Below are 20855 nucleotides of genomic sequence, written 5' to 3'. Positions count from 1 at the left end.
GTGGTCACAAACCTAGCATAGGAGGAGTTAAGTTGCTCACCCAGTTTCATGGGGGGCTCTGGGCTTGTAGTTGGTCAGAAGAAATAGTTGAAGGGGGAACTGCTGCTTCAGACGCGTATTGTCCTGTGATCTAACTCTCGACACCTCCCTACATTTATAATTTAGCACATCATTATGATGACAATAATTTGATTTATCATAATTAATTGCAATCAATGAGGGTCTGTTTTTATTTTTTTACAAATTTGCGATAAATATTTTATATTTTTTTACAGATTCACGCCCCTAATATAATTACAGTTCCTAGTTGGACATGACCATAGACTTAAAGTACTCACATTGATCATAGACTTAAAGTACTCATAGTGATCATAGACTTAAAGTACTCACAGTGATCATAGACTTAAAGTACTCACACTGATCATAGACTTAAAGTACTCACATTGATCATAGACTTAAAGTACTCACAGTGATCATAGACTTAAAGTACTCACACTGATCATAGACTTAAAGTACTCACATTGATCATAGACTTAAAGTACTCATAGTGATCATAGACTTAAAGTACTCACACTGATCATAGACTTAAAGTACTCACATTGATCATAGACTTAAAGTACTCACATTGATCATAGACTTAAAGTACTCACATTGATCATAGACTTAAAGTACTCATAGTGATCATGGACTTAAAGTACTCACATTGATCATAGACTTAAAGTACTCATAGTGATCATAGACTTAAAGTACTCACATTGATCATAGACTTAAAGTACTCACATTGATCATAGACTTAAAGTACTCACACTGATCATAGACTTAAAGTACTCACAGTGATCATAGACTTAAAGTACTCACACTGATCATAGACTTAAAGTACTCATAGTGATCACAGACTTAAAGTACTCACACTGATCATAGACTTAAAGTACTCACAGTGATCATAGACTTAAAGTACTCACACTGATCATAGACTTAAAGTACTCACATTGATCATAGACTTAAAGTACTCACACTGATCATAGACTTAAAGTACTCATAGTGATCATAGACTTAAAGTACTCATAGTGATCATAGACTTAAAGTACTCACAGTGATCATAGACTTAAAGTACTCATAGTGATCATAGACTTAAAGTACTCATAGTGATCATAGACTTAAAGTACTCACAGTGATCATAGACTTAAAGTACTCACACTGATCATAGACTTAAAGTACTCATAGTGATCATAGACTTAAAGTACTCACATTGATCATAGACTTAAAGTACTCACACTGATCATAGACTTAAAGTACTCACACTGATCATAGACTTAAAGTACTCATAGTGATCATAGACTTAAAGTACTCACATTGATCATAGACTTAAAGTACTTACACTGATCATAGACTTAAAGTACTCACACTGATCATAGACTTAAAGTACTCATAGTGATCATAGACTTAAAGTACTCACACTGATCATAGACTTAAAGTACTCACAGTGATCATAGACTTAAAGTACTCACACTGATCATAGACTTAAAGTACTCATAGTGATCATAGACTTAAAGTACTCACATTGATCATAGACTTAAAGTACTCACACTGATCATAGACTTAAAGTACTCATAGTGATCATAGACTTAAAGTACTCACACTGATCATAGACTTAAAGTACTCACATTGATCATGGCATTGGAGGTGATGCGGAAGAGTGTTGCCCTCTCGTTGACAGCCTTGATCTTCTCGTAGCCCTCCAGCGGGCCCCTGAGAGCCTCCAGCTCAGTGAGGGACCTCTGCAGTGCGGCCCCGTGTTTGGCGATCAGCTCGTTACACGTGCTCAGGTCCTCCAGCTTACTGCCCAGGAGCCTCAGAGTGCCGTGCACCTCGGCCTGGTGGGACTGAGAGGCCTGCTCCTCGTCCCCCGACTCATCTACAACACACAACACACACATTATCTACAGGTACACACATGTTTGTTTCTGCTTTCCTCTCATGTTCACTCTGCATCTTTAAGCTTAAATAAACTTAATACTTATCTTTTAGCTTAGTTTTTTTTCCTAATTTTGTTTTACACTTTTTCTGTTGTTGGTAATGGTACATTTTTTATAGTGCTTAATCGTTTTTAAATTGTTGTTAGTGAAACAGTTTTACATTGGTTTACCTCATTTTAACACACACCAAAAAATGACATGTAGAATATTGTGATATCTGGGTTAACCCCTAACCCTAACCCTTATCTGAAAATAATCGTTGAAACATCCACTTGTAATCAACACTAAATCTGGGAAGACACTACACAACTTATAGAGTCTGAGGTCCACACTACACGCCCCGTGCTCGCTCCTCGCTCCTCGCCCCTCGCCCCTCGCCCCTCGCCCCTCGCCCCTCGCCCCTCGCGCCTCGCGCCTCGCCCTTCGCTCTTCGCTCCTCGCTCCTCGCGCCTCGCTCTTCGCTCTTCGCTCCTCGCTCCTCGCTCCTCGCTCTTCGCTCTTCGCTCCTCGCTCCTCGCTCCTCGCTCCTCGCTCCTCGCTCCTCGCTCCTCGCTCCTCGCTGATTGGTTGTAAATGTAGTGGTGTGTGTGTTTAGGCAGACGTGGGAGATACACTACACACCTGGCATTTGAAAAGAGACAAACAGAAGGTTTTAGACGCTGTTTCCAGTCTCTCCTCCGCTCCTTTTCATCTTCCGCTGGACTCAGGAAGTGTCAGTAATACTCTGCAGTGGGCTTAAAATTCAAACATGTTCTAATGAATATAACTGGAGTCTAGTCGTGTCCGTGCATTGGAACGTGAGTTCAGTCGTAACTGGTCCACACTACCAGACTCAAGATAAAGTTGTGTAGCGCTTCCTCAGCTTAAAACACACACATTTTCCTCAGCTTAAAACACACACATTTCCTCTTCTGCTTTACACAGATTACTGCAGGTCAAAAGAAGGAACCTCAATCATAAAGTAATCTATTCTTGTAGTGGCTTTTACGTTTATCACAGCGTTTTTTGTTTTCAGTTTCTATGGTTCTTTCAGAAGGGGCAAAAGTCAGTATCCGATTCAGATGCAAGTCCAGTGGAAACAGCTCCACACAACGAGACTGAAGCAACTGGGACTGTTTCAACTGGAAATGACAAGGAGCGACAAGACTGAATATCAGAGGGAAATCGGGCTAAAATGTGTCGTCTAGAGGAGAGAAACAGCTGGTTACTCGATAGACAAGATGAATACAGAGTTTCTCAAAGGTTAAAGTAGGAATTCCGAGATAGAAGTTTTTATTGTAGTAGTTTGTTTCATTGCAGTTTTTTTAAATTAATACCTGCAGTTACAAAGTTATAAAACATGGAGCAAAGCTGTTCTACGGTTATTTCCAAAGCTCTGGTCTGGAACATTCAATCGAAATATACACACTGGGACTAAACACCTAAACCCCACCCACAACCACATTTCAAATAGAGCTGGTAAACTGTGCATAGCCTGGGCGTGGCCTGGAGGACCAAAGGGAGAGTGAGGGGTGTGGCCTGGAGGACCAAAGGGAGAGTGAGGGGCGTGGCCTGGAGGACCAAAGGGAGAGTGAGGGGCGTGGCCTGGAGGACCAAAGGGAGAGTGAGGGGTGTGGCCTGGAGGACCAAAGGGAGAGTGAGGGGCGTGGCCTGGAGGACCAAAGGGAGAGTGAGGGGCGTGGCCTGGAGGACCAAAGGGAGAGTGAGGGGCGTGGCCTGGAGGACCAAAGGGAGAGTGAGGGGCGTGGCCTGGAGGACCAAAGGGAGAGTGAGGGGCGTGGCCTGGAGGACCAAAGGGAGAGTGAGGGGCGTGGCCTGGAGGACCAAAGGGAGAGTGAGGGGTGTGGCCTGGAGGACCAAAGGGAGAGTGAGGGGCGTGGCCTGGAGAACCAAAGGGAGAGTGAGGGGCGTGGCCTGGAGAACCAAAGGGAGAGTGAGGGGTGTGGCCTGGAGGTCCAAAGGGAGAGTGAGGGGCGTGGCCTGGAGGACCAAAGGGAGAGTGAGGGGCGTGGCCTGGAGGACCAAAGGGAGAGTGAGGGGCGTGGCCTGGAGAACCAAAGGGAGAGTGAGGGGCGTGGCCTGGAGGACCAAAGGGAGAGTGAGGGGCGTGGCCTGGAGAACCAAAGGGAGAGTGAAGATGAGAGAGTTGATGCTCTGAAATTGAACACTAAGTCACTTTTCCTGACCTGCTTGTCTCCATGGAGATGTTTCTTCTTTGCCCGGAATGTTCATCTGCAATTCTGTCATACCCATGTGCAATACTGTCATACCCATGTGCAATACTGTCATACCCATGTGCAATACTGTCATACCCATGTGCAATACTGTCATACCGTCATACCCATGTGCAATACTGTCATACCCATGTGCAATACTGTCATACCCATGTGCAATACTGTCATACCCATGTGCAATACTGTCATACCCATGTGCAATACTGTCATACCCGTCATACCCATGTGCAATACTGTCATACCCATGTGCAATACTGTCATACCCATGTGCAATACTGTCATACCCATGTGCAATACTGTCATACCCATGTGCAATACTGTCATACCCATGTGCAATACTGTCATACCCATGTGCAATACTGACATACCCATGTGCAATACTGTCATACCCAACTCCAATACTGTCATACCCATGTGCAATACTGTCATACCCATGTGCAATACTGTCATACCGTCATACCCATGTGCAATACTGTCATACCCATGTGCAATTCTGTCATACCCATGTGCAATACTGACATACCCATGTGCAATACTGTCATACCCAACTCCAATACTGTCATACCCATGTGCAATACTGTCATACCCATGTGCAATACTGTCATACCGTCATACCCATGTGCAATACTGTCATACCCATGTGCAATTCTGTCATACCCATGTGCAATACTGACATACCCACGTGCAATACTGTCATATTCATGTGCAATATAACTGCTGTAAATAGTGTTTAATTTGCCACTATTATTACTATTATTAAGAGTATTTTTTAAAGCTTTCTATAAGTTATCTGTCTACTTGCGTTGCAACGCCAAATAAAGGCTTATCTTATCTTGTCTTTCTCTGGCCCGGACACAAAGCCCCAAAGCTGCTGATACACTGAGGGAACACTGCCACCTGCTGGTGAAGACTAGGAACCAGAGGATAATGGTACAGTAAGTTACCGGACTGCTCGTGGATCATGCGGATGGCCTTGGCTTTGGCCAGCTCCAGCGCCGTCACCCATCTCTGCCTCTCCACCTCGGTGCTGGCCTTCAGGTGGTACGTGCGCCCGCCGCTGCTCAGGACGATGTTACAGGCGTCCTCTGTGTCAATGTGGGCTGTGGCCAGGTTTATGGTGCCTCGGCATGTGTGGGCCATCTCTGCCTGGGTCCTGGGGGTCCACACAGAGAGAAGAGGAGGGTCAGTTCAGCAGCCATTATTTATTCAAGTTATTCACTACTATCATCAAGTCAAATTATTTTATTATATTTTTTTTTTTTCATTTAAAAAATACATTTAAAATAAAATGTGTGTTTTAAATGTAATTGGATTGCACCGCTTGTGGTTGAGTGGAGCATGTATGCCTGTTGTCAGGGTAGTGACCTTTGAATGCCAAGATTAAGGATAATTATCCTTATTAATGCATAGAGTTATACATAGTAGATATATACATACATGTATGTATACATGTATGTATACATACATGTATACATACATATGTACATAAATATCCGGAAAAAGGAACATGAAAGACTAGAGAAATCCCAAGGCCTCAGGAGCTGGAGAAGGTCTGGAGCGAGAAGGTATCAGTGGTGCTGTAGTGACCGGAGCACTTGGGGCAGTGACCCCCAAACTGGAGGAATGAGCCCCAAACTGGAGGAATGAGCCCCAAACTGGAGGAATGAGCCCCAAACTGGAGGAATGAGCCCCAAACTGGAGGAATGAGCCCCAAACTGGAGGAATGAGCCCCAAACTGGAGGAATGAGCCCCAAACTGGAGGAGGGGCTGGAGCAGATCCAGGAAAACCATCAGACATCTCGGTCCAGAAAAGTGTAGTGGATGGATATGAGGAGGGAGCTTAGCCCAGTTAAACGTGGATGAAAATAGAGGAGGAAGTGTGTCTTTAGTTCTGAGGTGAACCTGTCACTCGAGCAGGAGATTTATTGTTTTTTAGTTTTTTGATTGAATTTCAGTAACTTTTGTTTCAGCACCTAATTTTTGGTTTTGCTCTTCGGTCATGGCGGTTAAATTGAGAGTGTCCAGAAAAGATTGTATTTTTCTTCTTCTTTGTTCCTGATATTTTGATGAAAAATCTCGTATATAAAAATAGTTATTTCTGCCTGTTGTTTCCTAAACTTCCAAGTAAATTATTTTGAGAATTTTGAACCGTTTTCCTAATCTTTGTGAGGCCAGATTATTAATCTCACCCCATGTCTTTTAATTTCCTGCGCATTTGAGAATCGTATTTTGGGCATGTTTAGCTTCAGCTTTAGTTTGTTCCCAGAGAAAGTCGTCTTCCTCTTCATATGTCTCATGTCCTTTGTCATCATTTATTACAAATTGTGTTTTTTCTCTTCCAGATCTACAGTGATGTAAATATGGGCACGATCACTTAGATCTATTGTACCTATATCTGCCTCTGAGATTGTTTAACTATCTTTGTTGAAAATAATAAAATAGTCTATTCTAGTGTATAGTTTATGTGGGTTTGAAACATGTGTATATTGTCGGACATTAGGATTCATCTCTCTCCAGATATCGATCAATCCTACATTATGTATTAATATACAACATTAATTATCAATGCTGAAATGTACAGCCCAGTACAGTCCAGGTCTAAACAACAATTGGACAACTGAGCATTGGGGTGTGTTCTGGGGAAGGCCTGGGCTCATACACAGGGAGAAATGGCGTCCTGCTTCTGACTTTGAACCCTTTTAGGCTGAAAGCCTTCGTTCGACCTCAGCGTTCGACAACATAGACCACAGCAATCTTATTTTCATTTGTTAATTTATTTGGATCTAATCATTTTGGCGCGTAGGCTTTACTAGACAGGATGGTACGGTGTGAAATGGGATGTTGGAGGGAAGGACATTGCAGCAAAGTGTTTAGAGCCAGATTCAAACTCCCGAGGCAGCCGGTCGCTCACATGGAGCACGCGTGCTATCCACTCCACCACGGAGCGGGATCTGAGGCTATTTATTGGATGGATACCAGTTTGTTAATGTAAACTTGAGCTCCTCCCCTTGTTTTAAAGTAACTGCGACACACCTACGGGGTGTCGCAGTACATTTCTGTTTACTCTTTACATGGCAAAACATGGCATTAACTTCCACTGCTGTGCACATGACACACTGCGGTATTTATCAATTAAACCTGATCAGACTGATCAAGTAGGCAGACTTAGTGCCTGCATGAAGGCTATGAAAATCTGGATAACACTTACATGCTTCTTAATAATCTCTAAAAATAATCATCTCTAAAATCATTCAATTAGCAGACAATTTTATGTTCTGTCCCATCAATTGTAACACAACTGACGGCTTCTGATTGTCTAATGCTGTATATTGGGCGAATGGTTCAAGTACAAAGCAAACAAAGGGGAAGACCAAGCACAACCCTGCCTTACTCCTCTTTCCAGAACCAGTAGGTCTGTCAGGTGACTGTTCATTTTGATTCTCAATGTTGGACTATTGTAAAGAGGTTCAATATTCTTTATTATTAAGTCATTTTATTTGCTCAGCACTTCAAATTTATGTCGGCTAACAGAATCAAAAGATTTCTCTGTTTGATTTTTAATTTAATGTATTTCAATTTTTACAAACACGTAGCACAAACCATCTAAAGAAACAAAATCATGGCAAAATCAATCATATTACAATAACAATCTCATCCAGCCCATAGTCGGTCGAATAAGTATGTTTTCAAATGAAGTCTGAACTTAAGTGTCATCATTTATTGAATGTTATAATTGGTTCAGTGTGCGTCAGGTATTTATTTGTTAGGGCCTTCTTCCCCATCCTGTTCCAGGGAGATCCAATCATATGGCAGGAATTTGAGGCCCAAATACATAGTTCTAAAATTGAATGGGTAAATTTCTTGGTTCATTCTAAGCAACTGGATATTCCCAAAACATAGTAAAGACGGACCACTTGGCAACCAAATGTTCTTGTGAATAGTGAGATACATTTTTCCAACAGAATACTTTCCAAACTTGTGATTTTAGTGGTCTCCCATTAGGATGTACATGATATTACCCATGACCCACCAACTGGTCGTGCAGTTGTTCTGAGGAGATGCATAAATGACAGAAAAAGTGCAGTGTAGATGTAAAACCTCATTTTATGTAGCAAGTGAAGGATATTTTCTGAAATATTTGGAAGCTGTATCCTGTTTGCCACAGTAAACGGATTAACAAACCCTCCATCTCAGCTGCCAGACCTAATTTCCACATCAAAGTGCAAAACATTTTCAGTATCCTTAAAAGACAAGGTTCAGGACTTTAAAAATGATGTAAATTCCACAGCATAAATAATAACCCTAAAACCACTGGAGCACCTTCAAATCGCTTGTGGTGTGGCTCACCTGCCATCAGCAGACAGCGACTTCACAACACTACACCTTACCATACCGCCATATACCCTACAATACCCCCCCACAATATGCTTCATCAGAGGTTCCTTGATCCATCTGGACGTCCATGAAATCAGTAGAACGTATGTACCAAAAGACCTATAAAAAACTTTATATTTTCATAATTCAAAAACAACTGTGAAACTGACTGTTGTAGAACAAAGCAATAGGAGATTGCTCTGTGAACCATCACATGACACAATATCCTTCATGACTATATTTCACATCTAAACGGGCTTACTGTGTGATCTGACTACATTTTTAGTCTTAGTTTGCCTTGAACTGTGTTCAAAATGTGTTCGTGTCATATTTAATGTACTTCCTTATGACTGAGCTCCTCACCTTATCTCTAAGGGAGCGCCCAGCCACCCAGTGGAGGAAACTCATTTCGACCGCTTGTATCCGCGATCTTGTCCTTTTGGTCATTACCCAAAGCTCATGGCCATAGGTGAGGTCAGAACGTAGAGTGACCGGTAAATCAAGAGCTTTGCCTTTCGACTCAGCTCCTTCTTCACCACAACAGTCGATGCAGCGACTGCATCACTGCAGCCGCTGCACCGATCCGCCTGTCGATCTCACGCTCCATCCTTCACTCACTCGTGAACAAGACCCCGAGATACTTGAACTCCTCCACTTGGGGCAAGGACACCCCACCCATCTGAAGAGGGCAAGCCACCTTTTTCCAGTCAAGAACCATGGCCTCGGATTTGGAGCTGATTCTCATCCCAGACGCTTCACACTCGGCTGCAAACCGTCCCAGTGCAGCTGCAGGTCCAGGTTTGATGGAGACATCAGGACAACATCGTCTGCAAACAGCAGAGATGAGATCCTGTGGTCCCCAAACCGGACACCCTCCGACCCCCGACTGCTCCTAGAAATTCTGTCCATAAAAACAATGAACAGAACCAGTGACAAAGGGCAGCCCTGAGGAGTCCAACATGCACTGGGAACAGGTCTGACTTATTGCCGGCAATGAACACAGCTCCTGCTCCGGTCATACAGGGACCGGACAGCCCTGAGCAAAGGGCCCCGGACCCCGTACTCCCGGAGCACCCCCCAAAGGAGACCCCGAGGGACACGATCGAAAGCCTTCTCCAGATCCACAGAGCACATGTGGACTGGTTGGGCAAACTCCCATGAACCCTCGAGCACTCGATGGAGAGTCTAGAGCTGGTCCAGTGTTCCACGACCGGGACGAAAACCACTCTGCTCCTCCTGAATCCGAAGTTCGACTATCAGTCGGATTCTTCTCTCCAGGACCTGGAATAGACCTTACCCGGGAGGAGTGTGATCCCTCTGTAGTTGGAACACACCCTCCGGTCCCCCTTCTTGAACAGAGGGACCACCACCACTGTCTGCCAGTCCAGAGGCACTGTCCCCGACCGCCACGCCATGTTGCAGAGACGTGTCAGCCAAGACAGTTCTACAACATCCAGAGACTTCTAGGTACTCCACTGAGGAGTTTGCGAACAACCTCAGTAACTTCAGCTTCAGCCTCTGAGTCCTCAGTCTCTGCTTTCTCTTCGGAAGACGTGACTGAGGGTTTAAGGAGGTCCTCAAAGTATTCCTTCTACTGACCTCTACTGTCCCCAGTCGAGGTCAGCAGGTCTCCATCCGCACCGTAAACGGTGTTGGTGAGGCACTGCTTCCCCCTCCTGAGGCGCCGGACGGTTTGCCAGAATTTCTTTCGGGCCGACCGATAGTCCTCCTCCATGGCCTCCCCGAACTCCTCCCAGGCCCGGGTTTTTGCCACTGCGACAGCACGAGCCGCGGCTCGCTTGGCCTGCCGATACCTGTCAATGACCTCAGGAGACCTACAAGCCAGAGTGGCCTGATAGGCCTCTTTTTCAGTCTGACGGCATCCCTTACTTCCGGTATCCACCACCGTGTTCGGGGGTTGCCGCCACGACAGGCACCGGAGACCTTGTGGTGCAAGTTGAATACCCTACTGACAGAGGGCTCCGGAAGACGTTCCCAACAGACCCTCACAATGCGCTTGGGTCTGCCAAGTCTGTCCGGCTTCCTCCTCTGCCAGCGGATCCAACTCACCACCAGATGGTGATCGGTTGACAGCTCTGGCCCTCTCTTCACCCGAGTGTCCAAGACAGGCGGCCGAAGGTTCGTTGACACGACAACTAAGTCGATCATTGACCTCCGGCCTGTGTCCTGGTGCCACGTGCACTGATGGACCCCCTGGTGCTTGAACATGGTGTTCGTTATGGACAATCCGTGGCACAGAAATCCAATAACTGAACACGGCTCGGGTTCAGATCGGGCCCGTAGGCTGACACAACAGTGAGACACCTGTCCCCCACCCGAAGGCGTAGGGACGAGACTCTCTCGTTCAACGGGGTGAACTCCACTACGTGGCAGGTTGAGCTGTGGTGCTATAAGCCCCGCTCACACCAGCCCCGCCTCTCCCCGCGGGCAACACTCTGCACCCGCCCCTTACGGATCCTCCTGCAGGTGGTGAGTCCACGGGATGATGGCCCCACGTCGCTGGTTCGGGCTGTGGCCGGCCGGGCCCCGTGGGGAAAGGCCCGTCAACCAGACGCCCGCCGTCGAGAACCCACCCCAGGCCTGGCTCCAGGATGGGGCCCCGGTAACGCCGATCCGGGCAACGTAACTGGCCTTGTTGTATCTCAGTTCATAAGGGGCTTCTCAACCGCTCTTGGTCTGACCCGTCACCTAGGACCTGTTTGCCTTGGGAGACCTTACCAGGGGCTTAAAGCCCCCGACAACACAGCTCCTGGGATCATTCGGGTACTCAAACCCCTCCACCACGTTAAGGACAGTCGGTTCAAGGACAACTGACAAAGATAGCTCTTGGCTTGTGTAGAAGGTACCCGGGCCCCTTGCAAAGTCTATGGCAGACCCATAGCTAGCAGCTCGGACCTCTCAGGGGTCAAGCCCAGAGCTTCAGCCCCTGGGTGTTCCCAGGCCCTGAGACAGTCATTCTGGAAAGACAGGGAGTTCTCATAGAGTCCCGTCCGGGAGAGGGACGGAAGGAGACTAAACGGATGGAAGGCATACAGTAGACTGTGTGGCCATGGGTGAGCCATTGCATCTGAGGACAGAGGACAGTGGGCATTCTGATGCGACGCAGACAGAGTTCTCACAAATTTGTTACACAATTTCTGTGATTGAACAATGTGATCACATTGTAGTTTGGGCAGAAGTAAAAAGGACAAACCTAAACAGACATGGCGATGGAACACTTAAACATTTAATAAACAACAGAAAATCTGTGGCGTCGTGGCATTAATAATATAGTCTTTTAACAACACATTATGGATTGACGGAAATTCATCACAGCTACGGAAAACTTTAAGCCCTGGCTTATGGGAAAAGTGAGAACTGGATTTAACCTGAGACTTGGAAACACTGAACATTTTTACACTGAATATTTTTTGCCCTGAATTTAAAAAAACTTACTTTAACATAGTTCATTTTAAAATGTGTTTTCATTAACTTAAATTTAAAACACTGTATTTTGTTTTGCATTGAATTTTAAGACATTGTATTCATATTCAATTTGTTTTTTTTTCCTTGATTGGATGTTATTGGAAAAAATAACGAGGACAGAGCCGTCTAATCTGGTGAGCGCTGCCTCATTTTAAGGCAAAGCACTAATTTTTAAACCTAGACAAAGCCCGGCCTTAACCAGGTCTAACCCTGAGTCAGGACATGCTCAAAACTACAGTATATTTGCGAGTGAATGTTGTAAAAAAAAAAATATATACACACAAATCCCATGAACAACGATGAATAAATGTTGTTCAAAATCGCGAGCCAGTTCAGTCCAACCAGAGAATGAAGCACTGCTTTTCACAGCGTGTTAAGGCGGTTCTGCGCCCGCTGAGCCAGAGGCATCACAGGGGACGAAGAGAATCCAAAGGCACTTGCCACAGAGCTTCATTTAGTGTGAAATGAAATAATGACTGTTTTCCGTTTTCCAATTTTTGTTTTCCAAACCAAAAATCCCATTTACTGTTTTGTTTTTAGATCAGAAAACAGGAAATGGGTCGTTTACCGATTTGGGATTTCTCATTTCAAAACCAACAACAGGCAACTACCGCCCCCTTGTGGCACCTCGCCATTGACAAGTTGGTATTTCAAGAACAAAGTATTCTGCTTCGCCAAATGCATGTCAAATTATGCACAGATGCAAGCATTCGAACGTAATCAAGTTAAACCGTACATCACAAGGCGCAGCCATGCAGGGACAAGGAGTAAGAGCAGCCAGGGAGGAGTCACAGAGGAGTCAGGGAGGAGTCAGGGAGGAGTCAGAGAGGAGTCAAGGAGGAGTCAGAGAGGAGTCAGGGAGGAGTCAGAGAGGAGTCAAGGAGGAGTCAGAGAGGAGTTAGGGAGGAGTCAAGGAGGAGTCAGAGAGGAGTCAAGGAGGAGTCAGAGAGGAGTCAGGGAGGAGTCAGAGAGGAGTCAAGGAGGAGTCAGAGAGGAGTTAGGGAGAAGTCAGAGAGGAGTCAAGGAGGAGTCACAGAGGAGTCAGGGAGGAGTCAGGGAGGAGTCAGAGAGGAGTCAAGGAGGAGTCAGAGAGGAGTCAGGGAGGAGTCAGAGAGGAGTCAAGGAGGAGTCAGAGAGGAGTTAGGGAGGAGTCAAGGAGGAGTCAGAGAGGAGTCAAGGAGGAGTCAGAGAGGAGTCAGGGAGGAGTCAGAGAGGAGTCAGGGAGGAGTCAAGGAGGAGTCAGAGAGGAGTCAAGGAGGAGTCAGAGAGGAGTCAGGGAGGAGTCAAGGAGGAGTCAAAGAGGAGTCAGGGAGGAGTCAGAGAGATGTCAGGGAGGAGTCAGGGAGAAGTTATGGAGGAGTCAGGGAGAAGTTATGGAGGAGTCAGGGAGGAGTCAGAGAGGAGTCAGGGAGGAGTCAGAGAGGAGTCAGGGAGGAGTCAAGGAGGAGTCAAGGAGGAGTCAGAGAGGAGTCAAGGAGGAGTCAAAGAGGAGTTATGGAGGAGTCAGGGAGGAGTCAGAGAGGAGGAGTCATGGAGGAGTCATAGAGGAGTCAGGGAGGAGTCAGGGAGAGGGGCAACAGCATCACGGCAGCAAGAGCAGAGACAAGAGCAGAGAAAGAAGAGAGACGAGAGGAGAGAAAGATGTGAGAACTGAGAAAGATGTGAGAACTGAGAAAGATGTGAGAACTGAGAAAGATGTGAGAAAAGAAGAGTGAAAGAGGAGAGACAAGAGAGATAAGAGGAGCAACAAAGGGAGGGACAAGGGGAGAAAAAGAGGAGAGACGGATCAGCAACAAGAAGAGATAGAGGAGAGAAGAGAGACTGAGAGACAAGAGGAGAAACAGCATCACAACAGAAGTGGACAGCTCAGGTCAGACCATCACAACAGATAATAGACAGAAAGAAATCTAATCTAAACCAAGGAGGAGCTGAAGAGGGGAGGCATAAAGGAGTGGCAAGAGGAAGAGGAGGAGGTGTGGAGGAAGAGAGTTACCTGTCACAGCCCTGTGCACACATCCTCAAAAAACACAAGTCGACCGTTCTGCAGCGTGGAGACAAGAAGCCAGGAACATCAGATGGACACATCAGAGGACCAACACACATGGACCAGCACACATACAAGAAGATCAGGAACATCAGAAATACACGTGAGGACAAGCGCACATACAAGAAGCTCAGGAACATCAGACATACACGTGAGGACCAGCGCACATACAAGAAGTTCAGGAACATCAGAAATAGACGTGAGGACCAGCGCACATACAAGAAGATCAGGAACATCAGAAATAGACGTGAGGACCAGCGCACATACAAGAAGTTCAGGAACATCCGAAATAAACGTGAGGAGGACCAGCGCACATACAAGAAGCTCAGGAACATCAGAAATAGACGTGAGAACCAGCGCACATACAAGAAATTCAGGAACATCAGACATACACGTGAGGAGGACCAGCGCACATACAAGAAGTTCAGGAACATCAGACATACACGTAAGGACCAGCGCACATACAAGAAGTTCAGGAACATCAGACATACACGTAAGGACCAGCGCACATACAAGAAGCTCAGGAACATCAGACATACACGTGAGGACCAGCGCACATACAAGAAGCTCAGGAACATCAGACATACACGTGAGGAGGACCAGCGCACATACAAGAAGATCAGGAACATCCGACATACACGTGAGGACCAGCGCACATACAAGAAGCTCAGGAACATCAGACATACACGTGAGGACCAGCGCACATACAAGAAGATCAGGAACATCCGACATACACGTGAGGACCAGCGCACATACAAGAAGCTCAGGAACATCAGACATACACGTGAGGACCAGCGCACATACAAGAAGTTCAGGAACATCAGACATACACGTGAGGACCAGCACACATACAAGAAGATCAGGAACATCAGACATACACGTGAGGAGGACCAGCACACATACAAGAAGATCAGGAACATCAGACATACACGTGAGGAGGACCAGCGCACATACAAGAAGATCAGGAACATCAGACATACACGTGAGGACCAGCGCACATACAAGAAGATCAGGAACATCAGACATACACGTGAGGACCAGCGCACATACAAGAAGATCAGGAACATCAGACATACACGTGAGGACCAGCGCACATACAAGAAGATCAGGAACATCAGACATACACGTGAGGACCAGCGCACATACAAGAAGTTCAGGAACATCAGACAGACACGTGAGGAGGACCAGCACACATACAAGAAGATCAGGAACATCAGACAGACACGTGAGGAGGACCAGCACACATACAAGAAGATCAGGAACATCCGACATACACGTGAGGAGGACCAGCACACATACAAGAAGATCAGGAACATCTGACATACACGTGAGGACCAGCGCACATACAAGAAGATCAGGAACATCAGACATACACGTGAGGAGGACCAGCACACATACAAGAAGATCAGGAACATCCGACATACACGTGAGGACCAGCGCACATACAAGAAGCTCAGGAACATCAGACATACACGTGAGGAGGACCAGCACACATACAAGAAGATCAGGAACATCAGACATACACGTGAGGACCAGCGCACATACAAGAAGATCAGGAACATCAGACAGACACGTGAGGAGGACCAGCACACATACAAGAAGATCAGGAACATCAGACATACACGTGAGGACCAGCACACATACAAGAAGTTCAGGAACATCAGACAGACACGTGAGGAGGACCAGCACACATACAAGAAGATCAGGAACATCAGACATACACGTGAGGACCAGCGCACATACAAGAAGATCAGGAACATCAGACATACACGTGAGGACCAGCGCACATACAAGAAGTTCAGGAACATCAGACAGACACGTGAGGAGGACCAGCACACATACAAGAAGATCAGGAACATCAGACAGACACGTGAGGAGGACCAGCACACATACAAGAAGATCAGGAACATCTGACATACACGTGAGGACCAGCGCACATACAAGAAGATCAGGAACATCAGACATACACGTGAGGAGGACCAGCACACATACAAGAAGATCAGGAACATCCGACATACACGTGAGGACCAGCGCACATACAAGAAGATCAGGAACATCAGACAGACACGTGAGGAGGACCAGCACACATACAAGAAGATCAGGAACATCAGACAGACACGTGAGGAGGACCAGCACACATACAAGAAGATCAGGAACATCAGACATACACGTGAGGACCAGCGCACATACAAGAAGATCAGGAACATCAGACAGACACGTGAGGACCAGCGCACATACAAGAAGATCAGGAACATCAGACATACACGTGAGGAGGACCAGCACACATACAAGAAGATCAGGAACATCCGACATACACGTGAGGACCAGCGCACATACAAGAAGATCAGGAACATCAGACAGACACGTGAGGAGGACCAGCGCACATACAAGAAGTTCAGGAACATCAGACAGACACGTGAGGAGGACCAGCACACATACAAGAAGATCAGGAACATCAGACAGACACGTGAGGACCAGCGCACATACAAGAAGATCAGGAACATCAGACATACACGTGAGGAGGACCAGCACACATACAAGAAGATCAGGAACATCAGACATACACGTGAGGACCAGCGCACATACAAGAAGATCAGGAACATCTGACATACACGTGAGGACCAGCGCACATACAAGAAGATCAGGAACATCTGACATACACGTGAGGACCAGCGCACATACAAGAAGATCAGGAAGCACAAAGGACTACAACAAATATGCTCAGAGAAAATGTGGCTATTGTTACTGTTGAAAACTAAAGAAAAAGGGAGGGATGGACTTGACTGTGCCTCACATAGACCTCTCTCCAGGGTTCAAGTGGGGGAACCCTAACAGTGAAGTATACACTGTAGGGGAATGAAGATTGACATTCCTCAGATTTCAAGATAACAGGAAAACTTCTCTGAACAATGGGGTGTTTTCTCACCACACAAGGACCTTTGGTCCTTCGACATAAGACACGCTCCCCTCATGAACATTTATTACAGGAAGACTGCCATTGGTGAAAGTTATGGAGAATGTAATGAATGTTTGTCTGTTTTTGCACCACACACTGCTGTTTAAACTTATGTTATGCATTTTCCTTTTTGTTTAAAGGTCCCATAACATGCAAAATCGACTTTTCAGAGCTTTAACCTTCTTACATTGCTATTTGTGCTTCATATATGTCCCCAGAGTGTTTTTTAGATTGATTCCCGCAGTGTTTAGCTATATTACAGACTATCTCCTTTCAGCGAATCTCCAAACTGACGAGCGGTGGCTGCAAGACCGCGTCATAAGGGCAAGCACGCGTCATCTAAACTGATGTTAATTCTACAGCGTGAGCAGAACAGATAGACTTATATATCCGGAGCTCCAGCGCAGACAGCGGTGCATGACAGTCTGCAAGCCCCGGAGTTTTTCTGCTTCGATTTACGAGGAAACACGGCTCAAAGAGGCCCAAAACTTCATTAATGATATCGCACTCTTTACTATTATCACAATGGTGAAGGTTTATGTGGCAGTTGATGCAGCAACCGGGAAAATAAACGGAGAGAAGTTCTATCCGATACCAAAAAACCAGGAAATAAGAGCGCGATAGACTATAATTATATATATATATATATATATATATATATATATATATATATATATAGATCTATAGATATATCTGTTCTGCACACGCTGTAGAGTAAACACCAGATTTATTTAGTCTCAAAGTAGTGTTGATCTGAAGTTCTATCGTTTCTCACTCACTCGCGCGGAGCAGCGCACCGCGGAGCTAACAGCACACAGTTGCGGGGCACACACGGAGACTACGTCACGGGTGGGCGGGGCACACACGCTCTGAGACTATGTCACGGGTTGGGCGGGGGAGCCAGATCGCTCTTCTCAAGGGTGGGGGCGAATATCAAACCAAGCCGTTTGCATTTCCGGGTTGGTGAGGGGGTCCAAGGTCTGGGTGATATTTCTTAACTATTATGTTAAGGGTGTTGCACAACACTTATTATTATCAATTATACACTTAGGATAGACTACGAAACGTGAAAAAAAGCATGTTATGGCACCTTTAAGGTTTTATGTTTTTCGGCGGTAAGTCGAGTATGTCCGCCAAAGGTGAAAGAAGATGTAAAATGTATCTACCTCAAGTAATAACGTGCACCAGCTGCTAAAAGTGTTTTTAACGTGTTAGGTTAAAAAAGGGTTTTACTTTGCCAAGAACTACGTTAAACAGGAAGTAGTCGCAGTAGCGCCCGCCCCTTCCGCTTTCAGCTGCTCCGGTGCGTGTTGGACAAAAGGACATGCCCGAGGGAAATACGCTCTCTTTTGTTCTTCTCCTTTCTCTGAATCACGTCTCTGAGGACGTGAACTTTTTGACCTCCCTTTTCTTCTCAACAAAGGTCCAACATGTGGGTCAAACAAAGCTTTGGCCGAGCTTCGTTTGTCCTCTGAACTCTGAATACACCTGGAATCAGCCTAAGCGCTAACCGGACTGAGATTCTTTTCTACCTCGTTTATTTTATTTTCGAAGCAACCTACGACGCTTTTGTAGATCAGCGCCTACGTTCTCATCTGAGTAAAGTTGTCGCGTGAGGAGCTAAACGCCGCTAACGCTGAGGAAACGTTCTAACGTTTGAAAGCCACTGGAAGCTACCGCCTTCGACGCGGACGCCGCCTCTGCCCGACAAGGACGCCGCTGCCGGTACACGCCTGAGACACGCCTGAGACAGATCCACACGGTCCCGCCGCCCCTTTTTCACGGATCCAGACCAGAGGACAAGGACCAGGCCCCCAGGACCATCTCCTACGCAAACCGTAAGCCGAATCTCAGTGTGTGGCCTTACTTTGCAGTTGTGGCGTGGTTTTGGATAAACCCTGGCTGGTCTCAATATTCCCTCCTCACTAGCGTAAGCTCATTTTCCCCCTTTTTGATATAGATTAGCATCGACACCTTTGATTGTTCAAGGCAAAAACCCTGGTTTAACTGACGACCTGCATGAATATGCTGTTCAAATCTGATACGAGTCATCACCTGTGATTTACCTGCATGAATCAGCTGTAGCGGTGCCATTTTGATTGTTTTGATAAAGAAACCACAAGAAAGATTTATTGACTATTGATTGTTTGATTAGACTATGTGTAAGTCCCTGAACCGTGAAGTCACCTTCAGACCTTTAACGAGCGCGATTAAGGACCTTATTTTAGCTTTGGATCTTATCCTGGTGCCCCGTCTTCTTCTACATTGTCGCTAAATCCTCCTTAATCACTAAACTGAACATCTGTAGCTTGAGACCTACAATACGGACATATTTTTTGCAGCATTTAGGTTTAATATATAGATGGACAATTTAAGACGTACTTTAATCCCACAATAAAGCTCCCTCAGAAGAAAATTAGCAAAACTGATAATTCAGTATATTTCAGATTATCATATTATACATCATTATGTCATATGTAAATAGGCCAGAGGCGAGTAACTTTTAAAGTCAGCAAGTCTCAAAGATCTACAGTAGATTTGTGAGGACAAGGGCATTTATCAGATGTTAAACATTTAAAAATAAGCCCTATATAAAAAGCACTAAAGTTTAAACGTACAGTTTGTGTTTTGTGTCTGCGCTGTTGGTTTTTTGTGTTGTGTTTGCTCATTGACGCGAATATCTAAGGAACCTGTGCCGCGTTGTACGAGCGTCAGAAGGGGGCGCCGTCTGTGGTACCGCTGTATTAAAGGGAAAACATGATGCATTATTTGCATTGTTATCAGCCTTTAAACATGCTCTTGAGTACATTGAGTTTGGTTAGAACTAAAAAGAAAATCTTTATAAAATACAAAATTACATTGGGATCTCTGCCTATTTCCATTACTGCAAACTGTGTAATTCCCCCTTGCAGTCCAGCAGCTGGTTTAGTCCCTGGTCTAAGGACGCAGTTGTACTGATCATGATAAGACGAGTCTGGAGATGATTTATGGACTTCAAAACAGCAGAGAAGTTTCTCAGAGCCACGACAGATGTGAATGAAGCTAAATGCTGGATATGTTTTGGATGAGGGAACAATTGTTTAAATCTCAAATGAGTCAATTTAGCATTACGTTTGTCCTTTAATTCACAAGGATCAGCCAGGATTGATCCACAAATGACAAGCCCAGGACAACATACGACCGATCGTGGATAAAGCCTGGAATCCCTGTCACGAATCACTCAAACAAGGAAAAACGTGCTATTAACATTTCTAAATCTGTGAAATATACATAATTATCTTTTCCTTTAGCCAGTCTACTTTGAGTGAATGTTTTGGTCTACTCTGTGTAACTATTTCAGTTTATTATCCATGACCTTTTCAGTCTACTCTGTATAACCTTTGGTCAACTAAAGATATTATGACACCTTCTGGTTAAGCCTGCTACTTTTATTGTCCTGGAATGTTTGCTAAAACTGCATGACTTATCACTATGGATATAAGCAGGGAAGGATGTCAAGATTATTTGGTTAATTGATACTCGAGATATTTCAGGTCAAATAATCATAATAATAATATATGTGACGATTTTAGAAGCAAAAATGTGTCATTTCAATTTGATCTCTGTGTCCAAACATGTAAACATAAATGTAAATTACATTTTCTCTGTTATGTCACATTAACTTAACTTCATCATTTAGACAGTTTGATTGTTAAAAAGCTGGTCACATAATACAGACATAGAAAATGAATGAATGTTTGCACTGTTGTTGTCACATTTATACCATGTGGAACAATCCAGGCAAA

The 20855-nt window shown here is 45.3% G+C and overlaps 1 protein-coding gene across 2 annotated transcripts in view; it reads right to left on the bottom strand.

Moving 5' to 3' along the window:
• The window catches only part of osbp2b (oxysterol binding protein 2b), an 88763-nt gene that overhangs the window by 46119 nt on the left and 21789 nt on the right, over positions 1 to 20855 (bottom strand). The window contains exons 2-4 of one of the 2 annotated variants that reach the window (XM_072432717.1): positions 14064 to 14111; positions 5155 to 5363; positions 1665 to 1915 (exon numbers count right to left, since the gene is read on the bottom strand). In XM_072432717.1, the coding sequence (XP_072288818.1) occupies positions 1665 to 1915; positions 5155 to 5363; positions 14064 to 14111 (508 nt within the window). The remainder of the gene's footprint in view (positions 1 to 1664; positions 1916 to 5154; positions 5364 to 14063; positions 14112 to 20855) is intronic. The other variant, XM_072432718.1, reaches the window with a different exon arrangement.

This window comes from Eucyclogobius newberryi, unplaced genomic scaffold (genome assembly GCF_026437365.1).
Source record: "Eucyclogobius newberryi isolate DKJ021-1_F unplaced genomic scaffold, fEucNew1.0.hap1 SCAF_6, whole genome shotgun sequence".
Classification (NCBI taxonomy): domain Eukaryota; kingdom Metazoa; phylum Chordata; class Actinopteri; order Gobiiformes; family Gobiidae; genus Eucyclogobius; species Eucyclogobius newberryi.
This window is presented reverse-complemented; position numbering and strand designations above follow the sequence as displayed.